The sequence below is a fragment of the Dipteris shenzhenensis genome, chromosome 10 (genome assembly GCF_047967505.1).
Source record: "Dipteris shenzhenensis isolate YYH24624 ecotype China chromosome 10, Dip_SZ_1.0, whole genome shotgun sequence".
Classification (NCBI taxonomy): Eukaryota; Viridiplantae; Streptophyta; class Polypodiopsida; order Gleicheniales; family Dipteridaceae; genus Dipteris; species Dipteris shenzhenensis.
Window position 1 is genome coordinate 52524660 of NC_141605.1, and position 22970 is coordinate 52547629.

Genomic DNA, 22970 nt, shown 5'->3' on the forward strand with positions numbered 1-22970 from the left:
GTGTTTTTTAGTCTTAGTTAATGTTGAACTGCACTCTAAACATGCTCTTCTCATGGGCATGCATGTTTAACACTATCCCTAGGATGTCCTATAGATACGAATAGTCTGCATCTTCCCTGTATTCCCAGCTTATGTTTTCTACTGCGTTTTTTGAAGACATAGACGTTGAAATGGCCGACTCAAAAGGTTCGCTCTGTTTGTACTTCTTTTTCGAATCCTCTTCTTTTCGTACGTATTACTTTCACTTTCATGCATTCTTCTTTCTTTCTTAGCAATGGCGCTCTTTTCGTCCTTTGTAGCAGTTCTCTTTATTTATACTGTTCGCTCTACTCCTTTCATCTAAGGAGAGTCTCTATTCGTTGACATCTCCCATCAGTGTTCTTTTTAATGTGGTCAAAGAAATCCTTTTTTCTTTAGGAATCTACTGCTTAATAAATCTATTGTAGCATTATCTTTGTAGTCTCTCTATTCAACGAGACTTATGAAGCATGGAAGGAGCAGAGTGAAATTGTCATCTCTCCCTGTCGAAGTATACCTTATTTGCTTTAAGCATTTGAATAGTGCTGTAAGCACTGCTGTTAAGTTTATTTAGGTTGTCATTTTCGAAATTTGATTAATATATCATAGGAAAGTTGCCTGTAATTATAAATGTATTGAAAGATGGGTTGATTAGATAGCAAAGTGATCCTTTTTAAATATTTCATTCTATTTACATAGATGTTTGTTATATTTTCTACCAACAGATAGTATAAACTGGGATAACTATCATGTTTCATTAAGACAATAGACAATTTTAACTACAATTACTGGCATTTATTTTTACTGTAAAGTCAGTGGACAGAGATTTTTGGTAGAACTAGCAGGATGCTAAACATTAAAGAGAATTGTAATTTTATAAGTTTCAAGTTCACAGTTGTGAAGTTAGTTACAACATTGTTAATTTAATGTTTTACATAAGAAGAAAATACAGTAAGATTGTAATGTATCGGACTTTGGCTGATGATCTTATCACAGTAAGTGATTTGATTTGTTTGATGGTATATTAGTATATTTTCTATTATACCTTATTCTGAATTTTGTTATTCAATGAATCTTGTCTTAGCTTACCTTTTAGAGCAATAGAAGGTCAAATTACTTGAAGGTTGCTGACCGTTTAAAGACAATTGGAGAGTGTCAATTTATTTTAAGAAATGTGGGTGTCAAGAGGAACACACAGTCAATTGCCCTTAACATGTTGGATGCTACTATAATAGCTCCAATTAAAGATCCATCTCTCGTAGCTAGGCTATCAAGGGTTTTTCTCACACATTTAGCAAATTGGTTATGGCAACCAGGTGTGTACTCATTCAAGAAAATGAGTGTTTTTATTAAGTCCTTTGTTCTAGCTTTCAATAAAGTTATGCTTCAACATATACTAGAGCTACTATCAATATTCTAAGAGAGTTTGCTGTTATTTCAACTCAACTTGCTGCAGGTTATAGGTTCTTTGACAGTCCATGGTGTTAATTCCACTTTATACGAGTCTGTATGTGGAGCTTGTAAGGAAGGCAAAATTCTAGATAGCTTAATAAAGTATTTTTCATGTCATGTGACAAACATACAGCCCTTGTGAAAATACCAAAGATTAAAGGTGCCATTACAATAGTGGATGGAGCTGAAATTGAGGTCACTATAAAGGATGCTATAGTTGACAAGGCGCTTCAACTACCTACTCCATTCATACAGCTACTACGAAGAACACCCAGTTCCTTATGTCTCAGCTGTTCACAAAGAAAGGGGAGGGACGTTCTCTAACCGATATGTTTGGGATGGTGACTGGTTTTATTGACTAAAAATGAGCATTTGCTCCTCCTCTTTCTAGTTCTCTTGGAAGTTGAAATTCCCAAGAAAGTACTCAGTTTTTTGAACCAACCATGTACTCCATGTTTTTGGTCTTTATTTTCAGTTATAAGAATGCTTTTGATCTTCGCAATTGACATTGTCATAGTAACTGTAATGCTTTGAAGCTGACATATTATCATTTCAAATATAACAGTTTGAGAATTCCTAAATTACATTTACTTAATGGAAGTATTAAGTGGTTCTGAAATCATTGAGATGCGTTTCCTTTGACAATATATCTTTTATATTGGAATTGTATTTGCATTCTAACATTATAATTTAGCCACTCTTTTTCACTTGTGATATCTGCAAATTCCAGAAGCTTAAATACTAGAATAGAAGATGTGAATATTTTAGAGCTTTTCTGGTATTGACAAGATAATTTTTTTTCCTTGAAGGCTCAATCTTCTATTTTAATGGAGATCCTTGCCACCAATAATGATTTTGACTTGAATGAATCTTTTCTTAAACTTTACCCAGACAACAAGTGCATTTTCTTATGCTTAAACCAATCTCTAAATTATCATGTCACAAATGAAAAATTAAGAGATGTTATTGTTTAAAAAATGATAAAATGATATTCAAGAAATGCTAAAGAATGGACCAACTGTTGATCATCCACAATTCTACAGTCATAAAATCCAAAAGTGGTACCCTTTGCTGAACTTAATGGAGGAATACTTGCAGTTGCTTCAAAACAAGAGAATGTTACTTTCTCCATTAGAATCTTTCCTACTCAATGCAATTGTCCATATGTTTAATTTTAAAATTGAAATATATCATAACAATAACAATAACACAAACTACAAAAAGTACATAAGTACTTCTACTTCAAAGGTAATGAACTTCAACTTGTCATTCATTATCCTGAAATGTATGTGTTCCCATGTACTTTTCGGAAAGAGTTTAACAAGAAAAAATTTTGGACAATTGAATTAGAGTCATCATTGATCAAGAGTATTCTCCAAGATCCAAAACGTAGTTTGAGAGCTATAGCTAATGATTTCAAGAACATGTACCCTTCAAGGAATATGTCTTTGTATACAATTATTGTAAAAGTGAGAGATATACGACAAAATTATTTAGCAAGTGATAATGACAAGCATAATAATGTAGAACAAAATAGCATACAAAACTATGATTCTTGTGCACCAGAATTAAAAGATCAAAAGCAAATAAAGAAAAAAGGTGCCAAGCGTAAGAAACAATCAGCTTGTTCCTAACAGGTGGAGCTAGCACAGGGAAGACACATCTGCTACTTCTTCTTGTTCAAGGATTACTTAGATTCTACAATCAAGTATTAACATCAAATGACATTAATTTAACAAAAGCATTGCTGCTGGCCTACACTGGAAAGGCTGCCCATAACATAGATGGAATTACCATACAGTCCACTCTACACTTACCAGTACATAGCAAAAAACTCATGTCGCTAGCCTGAGAAAAACTAGACGTCCTTTCAAGCCTCTACAAGCTAGTTCAACTCATTGTGTTTGATGAAATATCCCTAGTGGGTAGAAGAACAATGAACTTTGCTGACTTGAGAATGCGTTCTTTGAAAAGAAATTATGAAGACTATTTCAGCGGAGTTGACATTATAACATGTGGAGATTTTTACCAAGCAAAGCCCATGAAGGACGCTTGGGTTTTTAAAGACAACAATGAAGCACTTGAGAGCTTGGCGAATACGTATTGGAAAACTAAAATAAAATGTTTTGAACTACAACAAACAATGAGACAAAATGACAATGAATTCATACACATATTGAACTTCTTTAGAAAGTGCACCCACACTCAAAATCAAATAGAATGCATAAACAACATATGCTTCCGACAACCACCACAAGGCCACGCCTTCCCATATCTATTTTATACAAACATGCAAATGAATGCACACAACGACTCAATACTTGACATGGTGGAAGGCGAACCATATTCTCTCATAGCAATTGATCATTTCTCCGAGTCTTCATGCACATCAAAGAAATTAATGGAGGATCCAAAAGCTGCCAATGGGCTTAGAACTAAAGTGTTGTTAAAAAAAAGAATGCTTGTTTAACTTTGTTCAGGAAAACTCGATCAACATGATGGTTTGGTGAATGGAGCTGATGGAGTCTTCCAAGGAATTTGAACTTCTCAAGGAAAAGACATAGTTTGGATCAAATTTCAAAACATCAATGTAGGAAAAAAAGCAAGAAACAACAATAGAGATACATACAATAACGATATCAATCAAAGTTGGACACCTATTCATTGTATTGCAAAAGAGGTGCAAATTGGACCATTGAAAACAAGCATTCTAACAAGACAACGATTCCCCATACAAGCAGCTACAGGAAGAACAATCCATAGGTCTCAAGGCCTAACAATGGATCGTTTGGCATTGTCTCCATCAAAAGTGCGAGGACATAGGTTGGCTTACAGTGCACTTTCCAAGGTTTAAAAAATTGAGAATCTTTACTTGCTCGAACCACTCAAACATGAAAATTTTCAAGTGGACAAAGATGTTCAACAAGAGATGCAAAGACTTAATAGAACATGCAGATAGATCACACTAAAAGAACAACAAAGAAACAACTTCAATTTCAACATAAGCATCCATTCTTTGAATACAAGATCTCTACAAAAGTACAAACTAGACATTGAAAACACTGAAGAACTAATTCAATCAGATGTCCTATGCTTACAAGAAATTCAATCCCATCAACATGAGACATTAACTTTCAATAAATTTCAATAGATACATGTTTTCTCTTCAAGTGGTTCATGCATTCTACTAAACAATACAACTTCTTTATTGCATTATCACTTACACAAAATCTTAGGAGTAGAAATCATTGAAGCTCTTGTTAATAAAAACATGCAAGCCTACTTTATAGTAACGATATATAGATCACCAAACTCAAACATAACATCATTTTTTGACCTCTTGCAATTTATTTTGAAACTCAATATCAATAATGAATCAAAACAAGTACTCATCGGTGATTTTAACATTGACATGAACTTAACAACAACAAATTCAACAAAACTCAAAAGAATTATGAATGATTACCATTTCCAAATGCATATTAAACTTACCAACAACTCTTAACGGTAGCACATTAGATCACATTTGGACATACCTGTGAACGAATCAATTTCTGGTACTGGGCCGATCACTCAATCACATTCCTTCTCGCATGAGAGATCAAAGCCATATAACCAAACAAAGAAATATATAACTTCCATTTGCTGTCATTGACACTTTGTTTTCAGTTGTACCGAAATTGAAAGTGCCAACATCGTGGCTTGACCGGCAAATACACACCCACAAGTGCAAGTCATGGTCACGTGTGTATCACTGAGTTTCTAAACTGGAAACTTCAAGAGCATTCTGTGTCTGCTTGTCTTGTTGTGCAGGATGCCATCTTCTTCGGATTGTCCATCTCAGTCTTCGTTATTTGATATAGTGAAAAAGAATGCCGCACAGAAAATCTCCCTTTTCAAACGTTTCCACCATCACGTCACAACTCCTTCCACCTCAGTTGCTACAGAGTTGCCCAGCCACGACGCCATTAGATCCGATTTCGTATGCCTCGAGAAGGTGGGCAGGTCGCACTTTCAGTATTCCAGCAGATGGGACTCCACTGGACTTGCTCGCAAGTCGGAATTCTTGGTGCTGAATGTAAAGCAGAATCGCAATTTCTTGGGAGTGAGTCCCACTCCCCTATGTGCTGCTTTAATCTGAGATGGGCTCTCCGTCTTTGCGCTAATCCTCGAAATCAGACTCTCTCATCTTCCACATTAAAGAAAAAAGCATTTGGTCGGAAGAATCCAACTTCAAAATCCCACCTTACGTGAATGTCAGTCGTTAAAGCCAAGAAAGTTTCCTTATTTTTTCTGGAATTTTATATGCTTTAGTTCTTAGAAAAGGGATGCAGTGCTAACCAATCATGTTGTGTTCTGGACAGAGTACGCAACTCAAAAGTAAAAAAGTAAAAAACAAAAAACACATTGCCAGTAGACAGCTTTCTTTATACAGATGTCAGGTTTAACGATATTAATGCAGCATATATGTTGTACTAAGCAAAGAATCTTGGAATGTACAAAGCTAAATTCCAGCGTTGTTTTTCCTAATAGCAAACTTGGGTAGAATCTGGGCTGTAGAGGCTGGTGCATGTCCACTGTTAGGCTCCGCCTGGTAGGGAGGATCTACAGAATGGCAATGAGTAGCAGCGCTGTAGGGTTGCAGCAGGTTTTTCCATAATATATTCATCCACAAGTGCGGGGGAAACTGCTCTGAGAAGAGCCACAAACATCCAACAAGGTGCTGGGGAAAACTACAGTCAGAAATGACTACAATACTGAGAATTGCAGGAAGCTATGAAGCTCTCGCTTCTCTTCCTGCGTTGCCTAGAATCAGGGTTCGGTGGGATTGGAGTGTGACTATGCCCCCTATTTATAGGGGTTGAGGGGCTAAATACCCCCCCTGACTGGGCCGACTGAACTAAGCCGACGAGGTCTGAAACCAACCCTATAGCAGGCCAACCAAGTCTGTGACAGACCCACCTGGTCTGTGCACCCACCAACCTGCCTTCAGCTTCCCACCGATCCTATAAATAGGCCCTAACCCTAGTTTTGCTTCGGTATCTTCTGCATCAGATTTCTGAGTGTGGGTTCAGCGTATTTGCACCAACATTGTGAGAGATCCAAGAGATTGCTTCCTTTGCGTATACTTCTCCAGTGGACTAACAAGTAGGAGGTGCTTCTCAAGGTCATTACAAGATTTTGGTCCCACCTTTCGACTAGCCCTCGTTCGAGGAAGATCTCATACTTCTTTTGGCTGATGGCCCTTGGATGGAGCAAATGAGGAAAGGCAAGACTTGCCATTGTTTTGCGAGGCTGTGACCTGGAGACGATCACCCATTGTTTATGGAGCTGCCCTTCTGCACAGAGGACTTGGCTGTGCTCTTTTAGAATTGTTGAAAGTAGGAAATCCAAGAATAGCGGGAGATAGCCTATTCTCACTCTCTCTCGTGCTCAATACGAATTGCAACTGCAAGATGATGCACTCAATAGACAAAGTGATTCTGTGGATGTGAGTGAGAGAATTAGAGGAAGAGAATGTTGGGGACCTCCGATGAGGAAATAGATACAACCGAATAATGAATGCCCAAAGGGCTGAATACGTATGAAGGGGCTGAAACCCTCACTGCAAAACTGTAGAGAAACTAGACTACTTAGAGGAGGTGAATCCTCACTAGATCCCTGTAGAGGGTCAGGCACCCTGTTGGTCTGCTGCAAGGAGGCCTAACTGCTGCTGAACTGAGGCTATGATGCCCAACTGTGGGCTTTGCAAAGGCTACCCTTTTATAGGCTGTTAGGTCAGCCCAGCTGGCCGTTGACCTTGGTCGGTTGATCAACGTCGACTGTTGACTAGGTTGGTCAAAAAGTCAACGAGTCAATGCATCGACTTTTGGCCAAAAAGTCGACTCTGCATTTTTTGACATGCGTTGACATGGCGTTGATTGTCTCTTGACTGTGCTCTCATTGTTGACTGCTCAAGGACGCCTACATGGCTGTACGGATGCCTGCGTGGTAGTTGACTTGGCTGCTTGCGTGAGCACCAACTAGCGTGGCCACGGGCTTGTGGATGCCCATGATATCCTCTTTTGCTGAAACTCAAACTAGGGTATGAAAGGGGCCTCCCATCGTGCTGACGGAGGTGACTGTTTCTGGTATACTTGGATAATAAATCTTGATCTAAATGTTTGGTTCATGAATCCGGAGGTGATCTCTTAGTTCCCTTACTCCAATAGATGAACTTGGACCCATGGCCTACGATTTTGACACCCAAGCCTTGGTGCTGATAATCTGGTCGGACTTCGAACTGGTGCCACCATCGTGCTCCCAAGATGACGTCCGTTGCCTAAGTAGGCATGACCCTGAGTGGTCGACTGTGTACCCAACTTGAGATTTTCGGAGTGGCTGACGCTATCTGCATGCTGCTCTCTATCTGTGGCCCCGGAAATGCCCCATTCAAGGTCATTGGTTTTGTTGGTGTAAGAGACAATTGAGCCTTCTGAGCTGCATTGGTGGAGATGATGTCCTTGGAACTGCCTGAATCTACCAGGATAAGGACCTTTTAACCACTGACCTGTCCATAAAACTGAAACAATTGGGAAACTGATGAGGTTCCCCCTTCTGTTGAGCTTCAAGCTCTTGTATGACTACTGAGGTTGTCCTTGTAGTCTGCGGGTCATCAAGCTCATCGATGAGTACTGAGGTTTTTGAAGCTGTCGCTGAACCACTTGATGGGGCTTCTACTGTTAGAAGCTTCTGGTAGTGCAGGCAATCTTCCTTAATATGGCCCAGCACATGACAATGGAAGCATCGGTTCTCTTTGGCATAGAGTGCTTGTGTCGCTTTATCCAAGTACCCGCCATAGCCATTGCTATCCTTCGCCATCCAGCTCTTCTTCTGCTGCTCATTCCCACCATCACCTGGTGTGGAATCTTGGGACTTCTTACTGTTGACCTGTTTGGATCCTTGACCCTTGTGCATGATTACACATAGTGTTCTCATGGTTAGACACTCTCACCACCAATACATAGGTAAGACTCTTGGATAGAGCACTAGACCACCTCTAGCATGGAGTTATTCTCATCACACAATTGATAATACACCAATCATGACTCCGGATGAGATTCTTGAGTGGAAAGAGAACCTTCTTTAACCATTTATTGCCACATGGTATGTACCAGTCTATGATGCAGACTCTGAGCCTCATTTGAGAGATCAAATGAAGATGTTTGACGGTAACACCTTAGCATGAGACACATTTGATTGTAAGCTCTTAGCACGAGGTAGTCCCATCTCCATCAATTCATATTGATTTTTATGATGCACATATAGAGAAACGAAAGAGAAACCATAGGGTTTGCAGTGGAGCGATCAGAAAATAGACAATACTCAAATACAACTGAAGAACGGAACTTAGAAAACATAGTGCCTGTCGGTAATATGAAAAACTGAATACAAGAACCTCAAGCCATCGTGTCTGAAGGACCGTGGCTGAGGTGAATCTGTAGAGAGACAGTAGAAAAGATAGCAGCAGAGGGAGCGTCACGCAGTCCTCCGTGTAGCTCAATGATGACGAGGATGATGGGAGCTGAAGCTGCCCTTGGAGATGGCTGAAACCAGCATGCTCTGAGGAAGGAACCTTCAGGCTATCTGGAATAGCAATATGATGAAGAAAAGGAGCTGATCTGGGGCAGAAGGAGCTGATCTATAGCAGAGGAGCAGAAGGGGACAGATCTGGAGTAGGATGGGACAGATCTGGAGCAGAAGGAGCTGATCTGGAGAAGAGGAGCAGAAGGGGACAGATCTGGAGCAGGATGGGACAGATCTGGAGTAGAAGGATCTGATCTGGAGAAGAGGAGCAGAAGGGGACAGATCTGGAGCAGGATGGGACAGATCTGGAGTAGAAGGATCTGATCTGGAGAAGAGGAGCAGAAGGGGACAGATCTGGAGCAGGATGGGACAGATTTGGAGTAGAAGGATCTGATCTGGAGAAGAGGAGCAGATCTGAGCAGAGGAGCAGAAGTTGTGACAGATCTGGAGGAGAGGATGGAGCAGCCAGGAGGCAGGAAGGAGAGGCAGGAGAGGGAGACAGCAGAGGAGAGGTAGATGGAGCAGGCGGGCCTGCAGCAAAAGATGGAGGAGATGAGGATCAGCTGCAGGTCCTGTCTTGTCAAGGAAGTGTGAGGGCAAAGGCCTTTTATAGGCCAGACCTAGCTGGTCGGCCAGCTGGTCGGTGGGCCTGCCAGCTGGTCGGCCAACTGGTCGGCCAGATCTGGTCGGCCAGACCAGCTGGACTTTCTGGCCATTTGTTTGGCTGAGAGAGCTGGCCTTTTGGCTGGCCTGTGAGCTATTTGGATTGCCCCGTAAAGTGGGAATTGCTTAGTTGCTGAATAGCACATCCATCATCTTCATGCATGGATCCAACTCCATCTTTTTCCACAGATGCAGATACACAGCAGGAGTTCACTAGAGATCATGTAGTTATTTAGAAGGTAAGCCCTCCATAAAATTGTGCACACTCATAATCCCGCAGCCTGAAACTTTTGACATACCACTCGATGTGTCAGAAAGGTCACCTCCTCATCTGTAAGCCCCCAAATGAAGAGAGCGTGGGGTAGGGAGACCTAGGGCAGGATATGCCCAAAGAGGAGAGAGTGTGGGCTGCCACATGGGCAGCACTCACAAGAGGAGTCGTTGTGACGGCTGCGTCAGATGGAGCTGAAAGACAGGACCAGATAGCTATGCACTCAATAGGAGGGATCTGGCCTGGAAAAGGCACATTTGGAGCAGCAGACACGGCGGGGGATACCAGATGTGAAGGTGCCTATAAGGCGGGTGTCCACTAGCAGGGCACAACAGATGGCAAGGAAAGGGAGGGGCTGCAGTGGGCAGCACCCTGCCCTTTATAGGGCCAAGGAGCTGGCTGGTCGGCCATAAGGCTCAGCACACCGCCCCAAAATAGGGGGGTGTAGAAGGGGCCAGCTGATCAGCTGGCACACAAAGAGATGGGGCTAGGCCCCCACTTAAATGCAGAGGGCACACAACCCAAGAGGAGCTCTGCCCACAGCCCAAAATATAGGGCTGGTGGGGGTGGGTTTTTTTTGAAAGACTGGTTGGCCAGAATGAGGCTGCCAGTTGGCTATTTTAGAGGGCCCTAGAGGCCTATAAAAGCAGCCCTTTGGTGGGGCATAAATCATCCAGCAAGCCAGCAAACTTGGGAGCAGCAGTTCACACATCCCCCGGCCTACATCCAGGAGGCAGAGTAGTGCAATAGAGGCTGCAGACTGAGCTCTACTAGGGCTGGTACTTGGCTGTCTCCTAGGGCAGCAAGAAGCTGAGGTGGTGTCCTCGTCATCCCAGAGTCATCCTTCTTGGTCTTGCCACCGTTAGGTTTGCCCTTTCCTTTGCTAGCAACACCTTGTCATCATTGTCGTTGCTGTAGAGCGTCTCCCTAGCTTCTTCTTGGAGCAGCAATGGACCCAACACGCACAACGGAAGACTGATAGAATAGCCCAGGAGCTCGCATAATGTGTGGTGAGTGGAATCACAAACTTCTTAAACCTATTTGCTTCAAATAGATGTGCAGACTCATCAATAAACAATGATCCAGCTAGATATAGAAGATACCAAAAGAATATATTTTCGTCCGAAACTATGGACACAATACAAGGAGAGAGAGATCCAAATGTCATGTGCACGGATTGGTATCCGATGTGTACTAGGTACACTAGACTAGCTCAGGTAGCCTAGGGAGGCTTAGAGCTAGGCAGGCTTGATTCTCGGGTTGAGTGGCAAGGGTACGAACCAGTTAGAGGTCTTCGCTATTTTTGGCGCTTGGGGCCCGAGTCTATATAAGGGGCCCAGAGGTTCAATTCTTAGGGAGCCGATGGGAGCAAGTTTCGTTCCTAGGTGCTAGGTCTGATCTTGGATTGAGTCGCGGACGCGCGCCTGCATCATAGCGTAGCCCAAGGCCCAGCAGCAGATCCTAGGCTTCACAGCGCCACCTGGTGGTATGGGACGGACACCAGGCTGGTTAGGATCTGGTTGGGAGTTCGTGCCAGTAGCTCAGCTCGTGGCTCGGAGGGGACTTCTCCTAATTCGGGATCACATCTCGTAGATGTCATGGTTGGGTGGTGAGCAGCCTGCTCAGTTTCCTCATGTTGTGTGTGTTCTTGTGTTTGCGTGCAGATCAAAGGTTTCAGGAGTGTTGGGACGTGTCGGTTGGTATTAGAGCCAACTCCTGAGGTAGGAACTTCTGTTGCGAGAATTTTGGACGATTTCTCCTCCAGGTATGCCCTAATTTCGAAATTTGTGCTGCAAGTGTCTGCTGGTTCATCGGTTTTGGGAAGTGGTTAAGGTTTAGGGAAAGAAGGAAGGAAGAAGAGAGAGAGGGTGAATTCGAGGCTGCTAAGTGGGGTTAGGTGAGAGAGAGTGTGAGGTGTAGCTAGGAGAGAGTGGAGAGGATTGTAGGAGAGGCGTGAGAGGGGCTGCTAGGCAAGCGAAGGGTTGAGGGGAACCCCAGGGGATTCCGTGTATGGTTAGGGCTGCGCAGTGATTAGGTGACGCATGTAGGAGAGTGTAGAGGGGTGCGCCATAGGCTAGAGCAGGATTGCGGCCAGGTTGCTGTTCGGGGAGGCTGGATGCTAAAAAAGCACCAACCCTCCAAGTTTGGGAGGGTGGGCATGCTAAAAAAAGCATCAAACCTCCAAGTTTGGGAGGGTGGGCTTTTTTAGAATGCGTAGCTTTCTAAAAGCTGTACCTTCTACTTTACAGCCTGGCGAGACTATAGTTCTGCCTCAACTTATGCTAGTGCGCACAAGAAGACCCCTCCACACCCCTGGTAGATTTCGTCACCTAGGTACGGCTTGCAGCAGACTTCCGTACGGCACAGCCAGTAGCGGGAGTCTCAGGGTTCACTGACTCGAGCTGATTGTCAGCTTTGTACCTCTTTAATCGGCCAGCCTCTCTTCTTTCGTCACCTCCTCTCGGGACAGTTTTTTCCTCTGCTCCACTCTCCTTCAAGCTCTGATCCCACTTGTCACTTCTCTAAGTCCACTCCCTCCCTTCATCAGATCAGGTTTCAGATATGGCTGATTCTGTCGACCCTGAGCTTGCGATGGGAGACCAGGATTTAAACTACCATGCGGAGGATGACCAGGGTCTCTACGATGATCTGATTACGAAGAAAGCCTTCAGTGAATTCACCACTGCTCTTGATGGAAAGTTTGAGCAGGTTAACACGAATCAAACGGGGTTGACACAGCAACTCTAAGGGATTCAGACTACACTCACACTTTTGACTAGCATTGTTCAAGGGCTCACGCATGTGGATGCCATGGCTTCAGTGTTAGGTCCGAACATCTCTCTAGATCCTTTTCCCGGAGATCAAAAGTCTCGTATCAAGGAGGTTGTTGACACTTGGTTGCACAAGTGGCAAGTACACTTCCAGTTTCACCCTTATCCAGATGACAAGAAAATACAGCTTGCAGCCGGGTTTATGTCGGGAAAGGCTTTATTGTGGTGGAAGGAACTCCAACCCAAGCCTGCAACATGGATCGAGTTCGAAGGGGTCTTCAGGAAAGAGTTTCTGAAGAAGGAGGAAGATTATGATATCGTAGGCAAGCTTAAAGCCCTCGATATGTCCAAGCTGAATTTGACTTTTGGGGTTTATCTTCAGAGGTTTCGGGATTTGCAGACCAAAGCTACAAAGATGGATCCAATGACCTTGTTAGGTTTCTTTGTGGATGGTTTACCTGACTCCTATAAGTTACAGATCAAGAACAACAAGTGTATCACGTTGCAAGAGGCCATGAATTGTGCGCGTATTTATGATGATACCATGGCCAGTGCAAAGGGAACCACAGTTGCCGACATGGGTGGGAAGAACAAGAGGAAGCTCTTCCAGTCTACCGCTGGTACCGGGGAGTCGAAGTCTATAGACAATGCCTCCAAGAAGCATTTGACTCAGGCGAAGAATGGTCGTGCCCGTTTCCTTCATACCTTGAAGCTAAACAAGGAAGGACGTTGCTTCTTCTGCGAGGAGCGGGGCCACACTAAGAATGATTGTCCTAAGCGCAAGAACCAGAAGCAAGCACCGGGACCAAAGCTCCAGGCGGGTCCGGGTACCAAAGCCAAGGGAGCTAATCATGTTGCGATGACATGTATTTCTGTAAATGTCATTACTTGACCACTTTCTTGTAATTGCACTTTTAATACTTCGTTATTTGGTTCCCATGAGCAGAAGATGGGGCTGTCCACGATACCTAGCGATCACACCTACGAGATGCAGCTTCCAGCTGGGAAGCAGTTTTGGGATCGCAAGATTGAATCCCTTTCTATCCGGATTCAAGAATACACAGCGGCTCTTACGTGCTATGTCATGCACTTGGAGCATGTGGACTTGTTAATTGGAATAGAGTGGTTTAAAACCCACGATATTCGGATTGGATGGAAGGACCATACTCTTTCTTTTTTGGGTAAGGACACCCAATTTTGTATTCAGTGTGATAACATTTCCTCTTCTCAAGGACCTATTGTATGTGCGATGCAGCTTTGGAATATATTAAACACTTCTCATTATGATGTCTATCAGTGTGTTTTGATTCCGCTTTCTTCATTTGTTATCTCTGTTAATAACAAGAATGATTTAAGTGTGTTTAAACACCGTGAATTGAGAACGTTGTTAGATGATTTTCTGGATATATTCCCTGCTCAACTGCAGGAAGGTTTACCTCTAGAACGGGCAGTAGATCATCGCATAGACTTAGTACCTGGGGCTCAACCTATTAGTGTTCCACCTTGTAGGATGAGCCAGCTTGAGGTGAGTTAGCTTCACAGCTACAGGATTATTTGAATATGGGCTATATTCGCCCAAGTAAATCACCTTGGGGAGCACCTGTCCTCTTAAGAAAGAAGAAAGATTCTACATGGAGAATGTGTATAGATTATAAACGATTGAATAAAATGACAATTAAGAATCGATACCCTCTACCTCGTTCCGATGATCTAATAGACCGTTTGGCTGGAGCGAAGTATTTCACTAAGATTGATTTGTGAACGGGTTATCACCAAATCCATATCTATGCTAAACACATAGATAGAACCGCATTCCGAACTAGGTATGGCCACTACGAGTTTCTTGTATTACCTTTTGGTTTGACTAATGCTTCTGCCACCTTCTAGCAAATGATGAACGATTTGTTCCGAGATTTTCTGGGCAAATTCGTTGTAGTGTTCTTAGATGACATCTTGGTATATAGCCGAATGCTAGAGGATCACATAGGACACCTCCGGATTGTCTTAGTTATTCTAAGACAGCATAAGCTCTATGCCAAGATGAGTAAATGTGACTTCTTTATGAAGGAGATCATTTACTTAGGACACAAGATTTCTTCTGAACGTATTAGCATTGATCTGGATCGTATCCATAAGGTTTTAGAATGGCCTATCCCTCAGACTGTGAAACAACTTCGTTCTTTTCTAGGATTTACGGTATTTCTACGGAAGTCTGTGCGTGATTATTCATACATCACGGTACCCTTGACTAACATATTGAAAGGTCGTGGATGCAGGTCTACCCAACCGATCTCTTGGAATGATGCATTGAACAAGGCTTTTGAAACCTTGAAGTTTTCTATCAAGGAAGCACTCGTTCTTGCATTACCCGATCCTACTCGGCCTTATGTTTTAGAGGCCGATGCGAGTGATTTTGCGATTGGGGCAGCTTTATTTCAAGAGGGCAGACCTGTAGCTTTTGAGAGTAAGAAGCTAGATGACACCCAATATCGTTGGCCCACACTAGAAAAAGAACTCTATGCAGTAGTGGATGCCCTGAAGGTTTGGAGACACTACTTGTATGGTTCGAAGTTTCTTGTATTGACTGATCATCAATCAATCAAGTATGTGTGTGATGGGTCTGACTTGAGGGGACGGAAAGCTAGATGGGCAGAATTAATGCAAGATTTTGATTTTGAAATACGTTATCGCAAGGGTTCGTTGAATAGTGTGGCAGATGCCTTAAGTCGAGTCAAGTTTGTAAATGCTATGTCATTTACAGAAATATCCTCAGACCTATTTCAATCCTTGAGAGGGCTTTGCGCAATTGATAGTCATTTCAGTTCTTATTGGCAGAAAGTCCAGGATGGGAGCTCCATGGTTGACCAGGACTCAGGGATTGTGCCACCTATGGTACAGGCGGCAGGAGGTCAGTGGATGATTAGGAACGGCTTGCTGTTCTGGAATGGAAAGCTTTGTGTGCCCGATGTTCTGGAACTTCGATTCAAGATTCTCTGGGAGTGTCATGATGCTCCTAGTGCTGGACATCCGGGTATACATCGGACTCTGTCTCTTGTGAAGCATACCTTTTTTGGGCCTAAGATGCGTGCATTTATTGAAAACTATGTGGTAGGTTGCCGGGTTTGTCAGGTTACTAAGGCAAAACGCCTTAGAAGCGCGGGTTTATTACAGCCATTGCAAATTCCAGGTAATAAATGGGAAAGTATTTCCATGATTTTATTACTGGTTTGCCTCGAACGCGCAAGGGTCATGACTCCATTTGGGTCATAGTCGACCGTTCTGACAAAAATGGCTCGATTCTTACCTACTAGAACAACTATTTCAGCTATGCAGCTGGCTCACGAGTTTGTGGACCACTTGTTTAAGCTGTATGGTTTGCCCTCTGACGTAGTCAGTGATAGGGACTCGAAGTTTACAAGTAACTTTTGGACACTTGTTTTTGAGAAGTTAGAAACTACTCTAAGTATGAGTTCCTCAGATCATGCACAATCCGATGGCAGTACAGAGAAGGTCAACCAATTGGTTGAAGATATGCTTTGGGCATATGTTTCTAAGAGACAGTCTTCATGGGAAGATTATCTACCTATGATAGAATTTGCTTATAACAGTGCAAATTATTCAAGTACTGGTTACAGTCCTTTTATGCTTATGTACGGATTTCAACCTAAGTCACCAAATATGGTTGGGTTAAAGGGAATCCCTAAGTCACCAATTATGGGTTGGTTAAATGATGCTGCAAAGACCTTCTTGCTAGACATGCAGGAAATGTTCCAGTTTGCCAAGGAGTCTATTAGAAGTGCCCAAGATCAAGATAGATTTTATCTAATAGATATCGTTCACCTAGAGAGTTCTCTGAAGGAACTAAGGTATATTTGCGAATTCCCAAGGAATCCAAGAGCCTAAGTATTGGTTTGGTTCTGAAGTTATCCCCCAGATACTGTGGTCACTTCAAGGTTATTAAAAGAATTGGACCAGTTGCATATCGACTAGAATTGCCTTCCTGATGTTAAAGTACATCCAGTCTTTCATGTCAGTAGACTGAAAGAAGTATTGGGTGCGGATGATTAACTTGTTTCTCCTCAAGAAATAATAGAAGTTACAGATTTGACTTTTATTCCACACAAACATGAGTGTATTCTTGAATTTCGTGAAAGACCGATTCGTAATCGAACTATCACGGAATACAAGATCAAGTGGAAGGATCGTGTTGAGGAGGATGCAACATGGGAGACATTACAGAACCTCCAGAAGACATTCCCGGGTTTTTTAGCGAACTCAGGAGTGAGTTCTTAGAGGAGGGGAAGTATGTCATGTGCACGGATTGGTATCCGACGTGTACTGGGTACACTACACTAGCTCAGGTAGCCTGGGGAGGCTTAGAGCTAGGCAAGCTTGATTCTTGGGTTGAGTGGCAAGGGTACGAACCAGTTAGAGGTCTTCGCTATTTTTGGCGCTTGGGGCCCGAGTCTATATAAGGGGTCCAGAGGTTCAATTCTCAGGGAGCCGATGGGAGCAAGTTTCGTTCCTAGGTGCTAGGTCTGATCTTGGATTGAGTCGCGGACGCACGCCTGCATCATAGCGTAGCCCAAGGCCCAGCAGCAGATCCTAGGCTTCACAGCGCCACCTGGTGGTATGGGACGGACACCAGGGCTGGTTAGGATCTGGTTGGGAGTTCGTGCCAGTAGCTCAGCTCGTGGCTCGGAGGGGACTTCTCCTAATTCGGGATCACATCTCGTAGATGTCATGGTTGGGTGGTGAGCAGCCTGCTCAGTTTCCTCATGTTGTGTGTGTTCTTGTGTTTGCTTGCAAATCAGAGGTTTCAGGAGTGTTGGGACGTGTCACCAAAGCCCACCAGAGCGTGGTCCTATGATCTTACCACCACGTACTTCTACTATATCCCGGATATCTCTAGAACTTGAGCCCACGTGCTCCACCTCAAGCATATGTAGAGTCTCCGTCCTTTGACCTTAGCTATTGTATTACTATTGTGACACTAGGCCATTTTGCGGAGGAAGCAAAAGAAAAAAGTGTTACTATTGTGACATGCTAGGCCATTTTGCGAAGGATTGCAGAAAGAAGAAGGCGGAGCAAAAAAACAAGAAAGAGTTTAACTTAGATTCAGATGGTGACACAAAAGCCAAAGCTAATGTGGCAATCGAAGAACTATTCTTGGTGACATTTCCATGTGTTACCGAGGTAGGATATGCCGACCTAGAAGCCATAGTGAAGATGTTTGACATTGAGATGTGGGCCGACGGGGAGTCAGAAACCTTTCGGAAGGTGAAGGACAGCATGGAGTGCTTGGAATCTTCAGGTGCATGTTTGATATTGACACGATGGTGGATTCCACGGAGTGCCCTAGGGTTTTCATGTTAAGATGGTTGCTGTAATTTAGAAGGGGATAGTATAGGATTGTACAGGTTATTGGTATGTGCCTCGATGAGGTGCATGGTTTACTTTCAGAGCAAGCACATAGGCAGTACGACGATCTGGTATGTACTTGATTTAAGCTTTATAGCATGCTGTGGAGAGAATCTGCTCTTCATATGTCTTAAATAATGTGAGATTGGAGGGTATGGACCTTCTTCGAAGGGAGCAAGTGTGGGTGCTTCTTCAAATCTCAGACACAGATTGCTAAAAGGTGATGGACAAGGTGTATTAAAGCCAGAAGAGTACTTGCTTGAGAGCTTAGGAGAGTTCGTGGTCCATGTTATCTTTCTCGAGATGGTTCTTTTGTTGTGGGCCTTGCCAAAGGAAGGATAGGTTGAAACAGACCTTGACAGTATGGTGCCTGGAAGACTCCAGGTTGTTCACTCATTATGAGGGGGACAATTGGAAGATCGTGGTGTCTAGATTGCTCGAGCTCGAAGGCGGGAACGTGACTGAAGATGGTGGTGCCGTTTGGTGCTACTGTGGATGGACCTGTGTACTAGGATGGTTTGCTTGTGCGGGATCGGAGTTGGAGGAGCAAGAGCCATTGGTAGAAAAGCCAGGAGCCAGCCCCCATCTGCACCCCATTTCTCCCGACCCGCAGCTTCAGCCCCCTCCTCGTCCTCCTCAGTCTTCTCCCCCTCCTTCTCAGCCCCAGTTCCAGATGCATCCCCATCCCTCCCGCAGAGCTAGTTGCACCGACGGTTCCTCAGCCGAGGGCAGCCCCCGCTCCCCCTCCTCCTCCTCCTCCACTAGTCGCCCCTGAGGAGTCTGTGTTGCCTATTCCCCAGCCTCCTCCCCCTCCCCCTCCGCTGGCAGGACACCCTGAGTCTACACCTTCACCGGAGCAGGCTTCTCTGTCCGCAAGCCCCTCAGTAGCAGACTCCGACGGGCCTCAGCTTCAGGAGAGAGCTCCCCCGCGACTTTTACAGATCTGGCCCCTGGGACTACTTGGATGTGGCCGACGACCTCGGGACTTTCCCTGCTTGCCTCGACATCAGTATCTTCCTGCTCCGCAAAGGGGCGGATGGGAAGATAGCCGCCTTGGCCCCCAGGGATGGCCCTAGCTTTGCTTTCACGTTCCTTAGCGACGGCACCGAGACCTGGATAGACGACTCGGTCTGGGAGGCTCTCAGGGAGCAGACACATGCTCAGGTTTGCTCCTGGATAGGCCCGTCCGGTGGGCAGCTTCTCGAGACGCAGTGGTCCGAGGGTGACGTGCGCCTGTGGTGGCGTTGCGCCGCCAAACGCTTCAGACTGATTGTGATCCTCAGGCCCCCCCTGTCTTGGCCCCTCCCCCAAGATGTCAGAGCCTGGACCCCTCAGAAACTCCGCGCTTTCTACGGCATGACCACCTCAGAGATCTCGAGCTGGCTCGAGAAAGCTTTCGTTCATGGTACCAAAGGCCTCTCGCCTTTGCTGAAGGTGTTGAAGGACGGGCAGGATGACCCCGCCTCCCCCTCCAAACCTTCCCATAAGCGTCAGCGCCTCCACTCCGAGATGTCAGCTTCTTCTTCGACTTCAACCGCGAGCAGACAGCTGTTCGCAGCCTCCCAGCCCTCACCATGAGCCTACACCTCGTTTCCTGGAATGTGAACGGGTTTCACTCTTCTGGAACCCGTGGTCCTAGGAAGCTCATTTTGAGACAAGAACTTCAGCCAGCAGTGATAGGTCGTTTGGATGTACTTCTGCTCCAGGAGCACAAGCTTTCTGCGGCTCACTCCCGCAGATGCGGGAAGATTCTCCCTGGACATTCTCACACTTATTGGGAGCCCTCGATCGGCGCACTGGGGAGGAGTGGTGGTGTTTGTACCTCCGTGGGCGAGCAGCTAGCCCAGGGAGTTTTCGGTCATGGCACGCTGATACCAGGCCGTGCCCTTTGGGTAGGCCTGGAACTGGAGGGATCCAGAGTTGGAGTCCTCAACATTTATGCTCCCACAGATCTCCGTTGTAGAGCCACCTTCTGGAGGAGACTTACAGGGATTCTCCCAGACATGGATTCCTGGATTGTTGGAGGTGACTTCAACAATCTGGAGACCTTGGAGGATCAGCAGGGCAGAGGACCGGAGTTTACAGGTATGTCTCAGGCAGAGCAGTCAGCTTGGGACTCTTTTATCTTTGCGACAGGAGGAAGGGACAGTTGGCGAGACCCGTCCTTCCGACGCTGGCACGGGAGCTTGGACTTTTCGTGGGGCTTCCGCAGGGAAGGAGGCAGACTCCTGGAGAGGCTGGATAGATTTTATGTTAGTGATTGGGCCATCGGCAGAGGCGGTCAGGCGGGTATAGTTCCAGGGACGACACTGTCCGACCATGTGCCTGTGTTCTTATCATTAGATTCGGCAGATCAGTCCCTTCCCCCCCGCTCATGCCGGATTCCTGACTCCATTTTCTCGAGGGAGGATGTGCGCAGCAGTATTTGCAGGCTTTGGGACAGAGACTGGGGCGAGTGCGTGGATCTGGTTGGCTCGGTGGCGCAGGCTTTGCAGGAGTCCAGCCAGATCTGCCAGCTCGCAGCCCTATAGGTTCGACAGGATTGGTGGGGCAGAGAGAGAGCTCTTCGGAGGGACCTCGCCTCCATTCAGCGACTCCAGCAGGCTTCCACGGGCTCGGAGGAGCTTCGGATTCAGGCCCTTCGAGCCAGAGCCCTTCTGGAGGAGACACTCCAGCGTCGCTCAGAGTTTTCCTATCACGCCTCTCTCTCCTTCTGGGCCCGAAAGGGTGACCGGATGTGCAGGGAGTTCTTCAGGACGCATGGCCAGAGAGCTGCAGGTGATCAGCTTCGGAGTCTCAGGACAGCGGATGGTCACATCGTTACGGATCCGGGGGAGGTCTTGGGGTTGGCCACTGACTTCTACAGGACCCTCTTCCAGCAGGAGCCGCTTGCCCCTCGTACTCGGCGTGCCCGTGAGGAGGTGTGGAGGCACACTCCATCCCTGGTCCAGCCTAGCATGCAGGCGACGTTGTTGGCACCGTTCACCATGGATGAGATGTTGGAGGCCTTGATGGCCATCGACGGACAGAAATGCCCAGGTGAGGATGGGCTATCCCGGGCATTCTTCACCTCCTTCTGGGACCAGATCCATCAGCCCCTCCTTGCAGCTCTGCAGAGGATTTTCAGCAGCGGTCAGATGCCAGAGAGCCTTTCCTCGGGACTGATTTGCCTCATCCCGAAGGGAGGAGATAGACAGGAGATCCGTCAGTGGCGCCCGATCACTCTCCTTACCACTGCCTACAAAATCCTCGCCAAGATGATCAGCGCCAGAGTTCGGCCTCTACTCCCAGACCTCATCCATGACACTCAGACAGGCTTTGTCCAGGATCGCAGTATCCTGGATAATGTCTTCACCTTTTCAGAGGCGGCGGAGTGGGCTCAGCACAGTGGATCACACCTTGCCATTCTTCTTCTCGACTTTGAGAAGGCCTACGATCGAGTGGACTGGTCCTTTTTGGAGGGGACTCTGGAGCGGCTAGGTTTCCCAACAGGTTGGATTCATGGTATCTCAGCTTTGTACAGGACAGCTTCTAGCAGGGTCATCATTGGAGGCAGGATGGGTGAGCGCTTTAGCTTGGAGAGATCAGTGCGTCAGGGCTGCCCCCTTGCTCCTTACCTGTTTCTCTTCTTCGTCGAGGCTATGACTTACTACCTTCGGGCGAGGTCTACAGGGATCAGGGGTGTTCGCCTTCCACTCCGGGAGGACACGGAGCTTTTGGACTCGGAGTACGCAGATGATACAGCCCTGTATGTCCAGGACGATGAGAGGATGCTAGAGAGGGTGCGGATGGCCCTGGAGGTCTTCTGCTCGGCCGCTGGTGCGAAAATCAACTGGAACAAATCAGTTGGTTTTCTCACAGACCCCAGGGCGTGTTCTCAGTGGGGGAGGTTTTTGGGTTTCAGAGGGATCCCACGGGAACAGACAGCTAGATACCTTGGTTTTCAGGTTGGCCTAGACATCACGCCAGCTCAGCAGTTTCTCCCGGTGCTAGACTCCATCCGACGGAAGCTGGCTTTCTGGAGCACTGCTAAGCTTTCCCTTGCAGGTCGTGCCCTGGTAGTTAACCAGGTCCTCCTAGCCACGGCTTGGTATGTGGCTTCCTGCTGGTGTTTCTCGAGATCCAGCGTGGCACAGCTCAGGAGGCTGGTTCGGAACTTCCTTTGGTCCGGGGAGGATGGTCTCAGAGATACCAGAGCCAGGGTTGCTTGGCAGACAGTCATTCTTCCGCAGGCTGAGGGTGGCCTGGGGGTCATCGATCCAGAGCTTCAGAGTCAGGCCTTGTTAGGCAAGCTTGTCATCCGCGGTTTGACCTCGGGGGGGCAGACGTGGAAGATGTTACTTCAGCAGGGAGTCGGTTCTTGTGTCCCGCGCCGAGGTGGAGAGTGGCTACCGTCCCTCAGGTGGATCTTCACTTCCGCCCCGCTCACTCAGCCTCGTTCCCCACTCGTTCGTAGCCTCCTCATGGTTTGGAGGCGGCTCCGCCTCAGTCTCATTCAGTCTCCTCCTAGCTGTCAGGAGGAGATCGATCGCCAGCCGCTTATCTGGAACGGTCAGGTCAGAGATGCCGAGGGCCTTCAGTTGGGGGAGAGATCACATATCAGGTGGGATGGCTGGATGAGGGGGCCAGCCCGGTCCCTTTGAGTTTGGAGGGATACGTACAGACATCTGGAGACGGCTGATCTTGCAGACGCAGCTGGAGGTGCACGTGGAGCCCAGGCGAGATGCACGGAGATCGACGGCGCGATCCCAGCTGATTGGTTGGTTCCACCTGAGCCTCAGGTCCTCATGCCTGGCGACGCCCGCTGG

At 46.1% G+C, this 22970-nt stretch overlaps 1 protein-coding gene across 3 annotated transcripts in view; it reads left to right on the forward strand.

Moving 5' to 3' along the window:
* Positions 1-5126: 5126 nt before the first annotated feature.
* Positions 5127-22970, forward strand: part of LOC147897964 (protein root UVB sensitive 6-like) — a 126292-nt gene continuing 108448 nt past the window's right edge. For all 3 annotated transcript variants that reach the window (XR_015541675.1, XR_015541674.1, XM_087380340.1), the window contains exon 1: positions 5127-5575. Coding sequence is in view for 1 of the 3 variants with exons in the window: in XM_087380340.1 (XP_087236466.1) it covers positions 5285-5575 (291 nt within the window). In the remaining 2 variants the exon portion in view is untranslated. The remainder of the gene's footprint in view (positions 5576-22970) is intronic.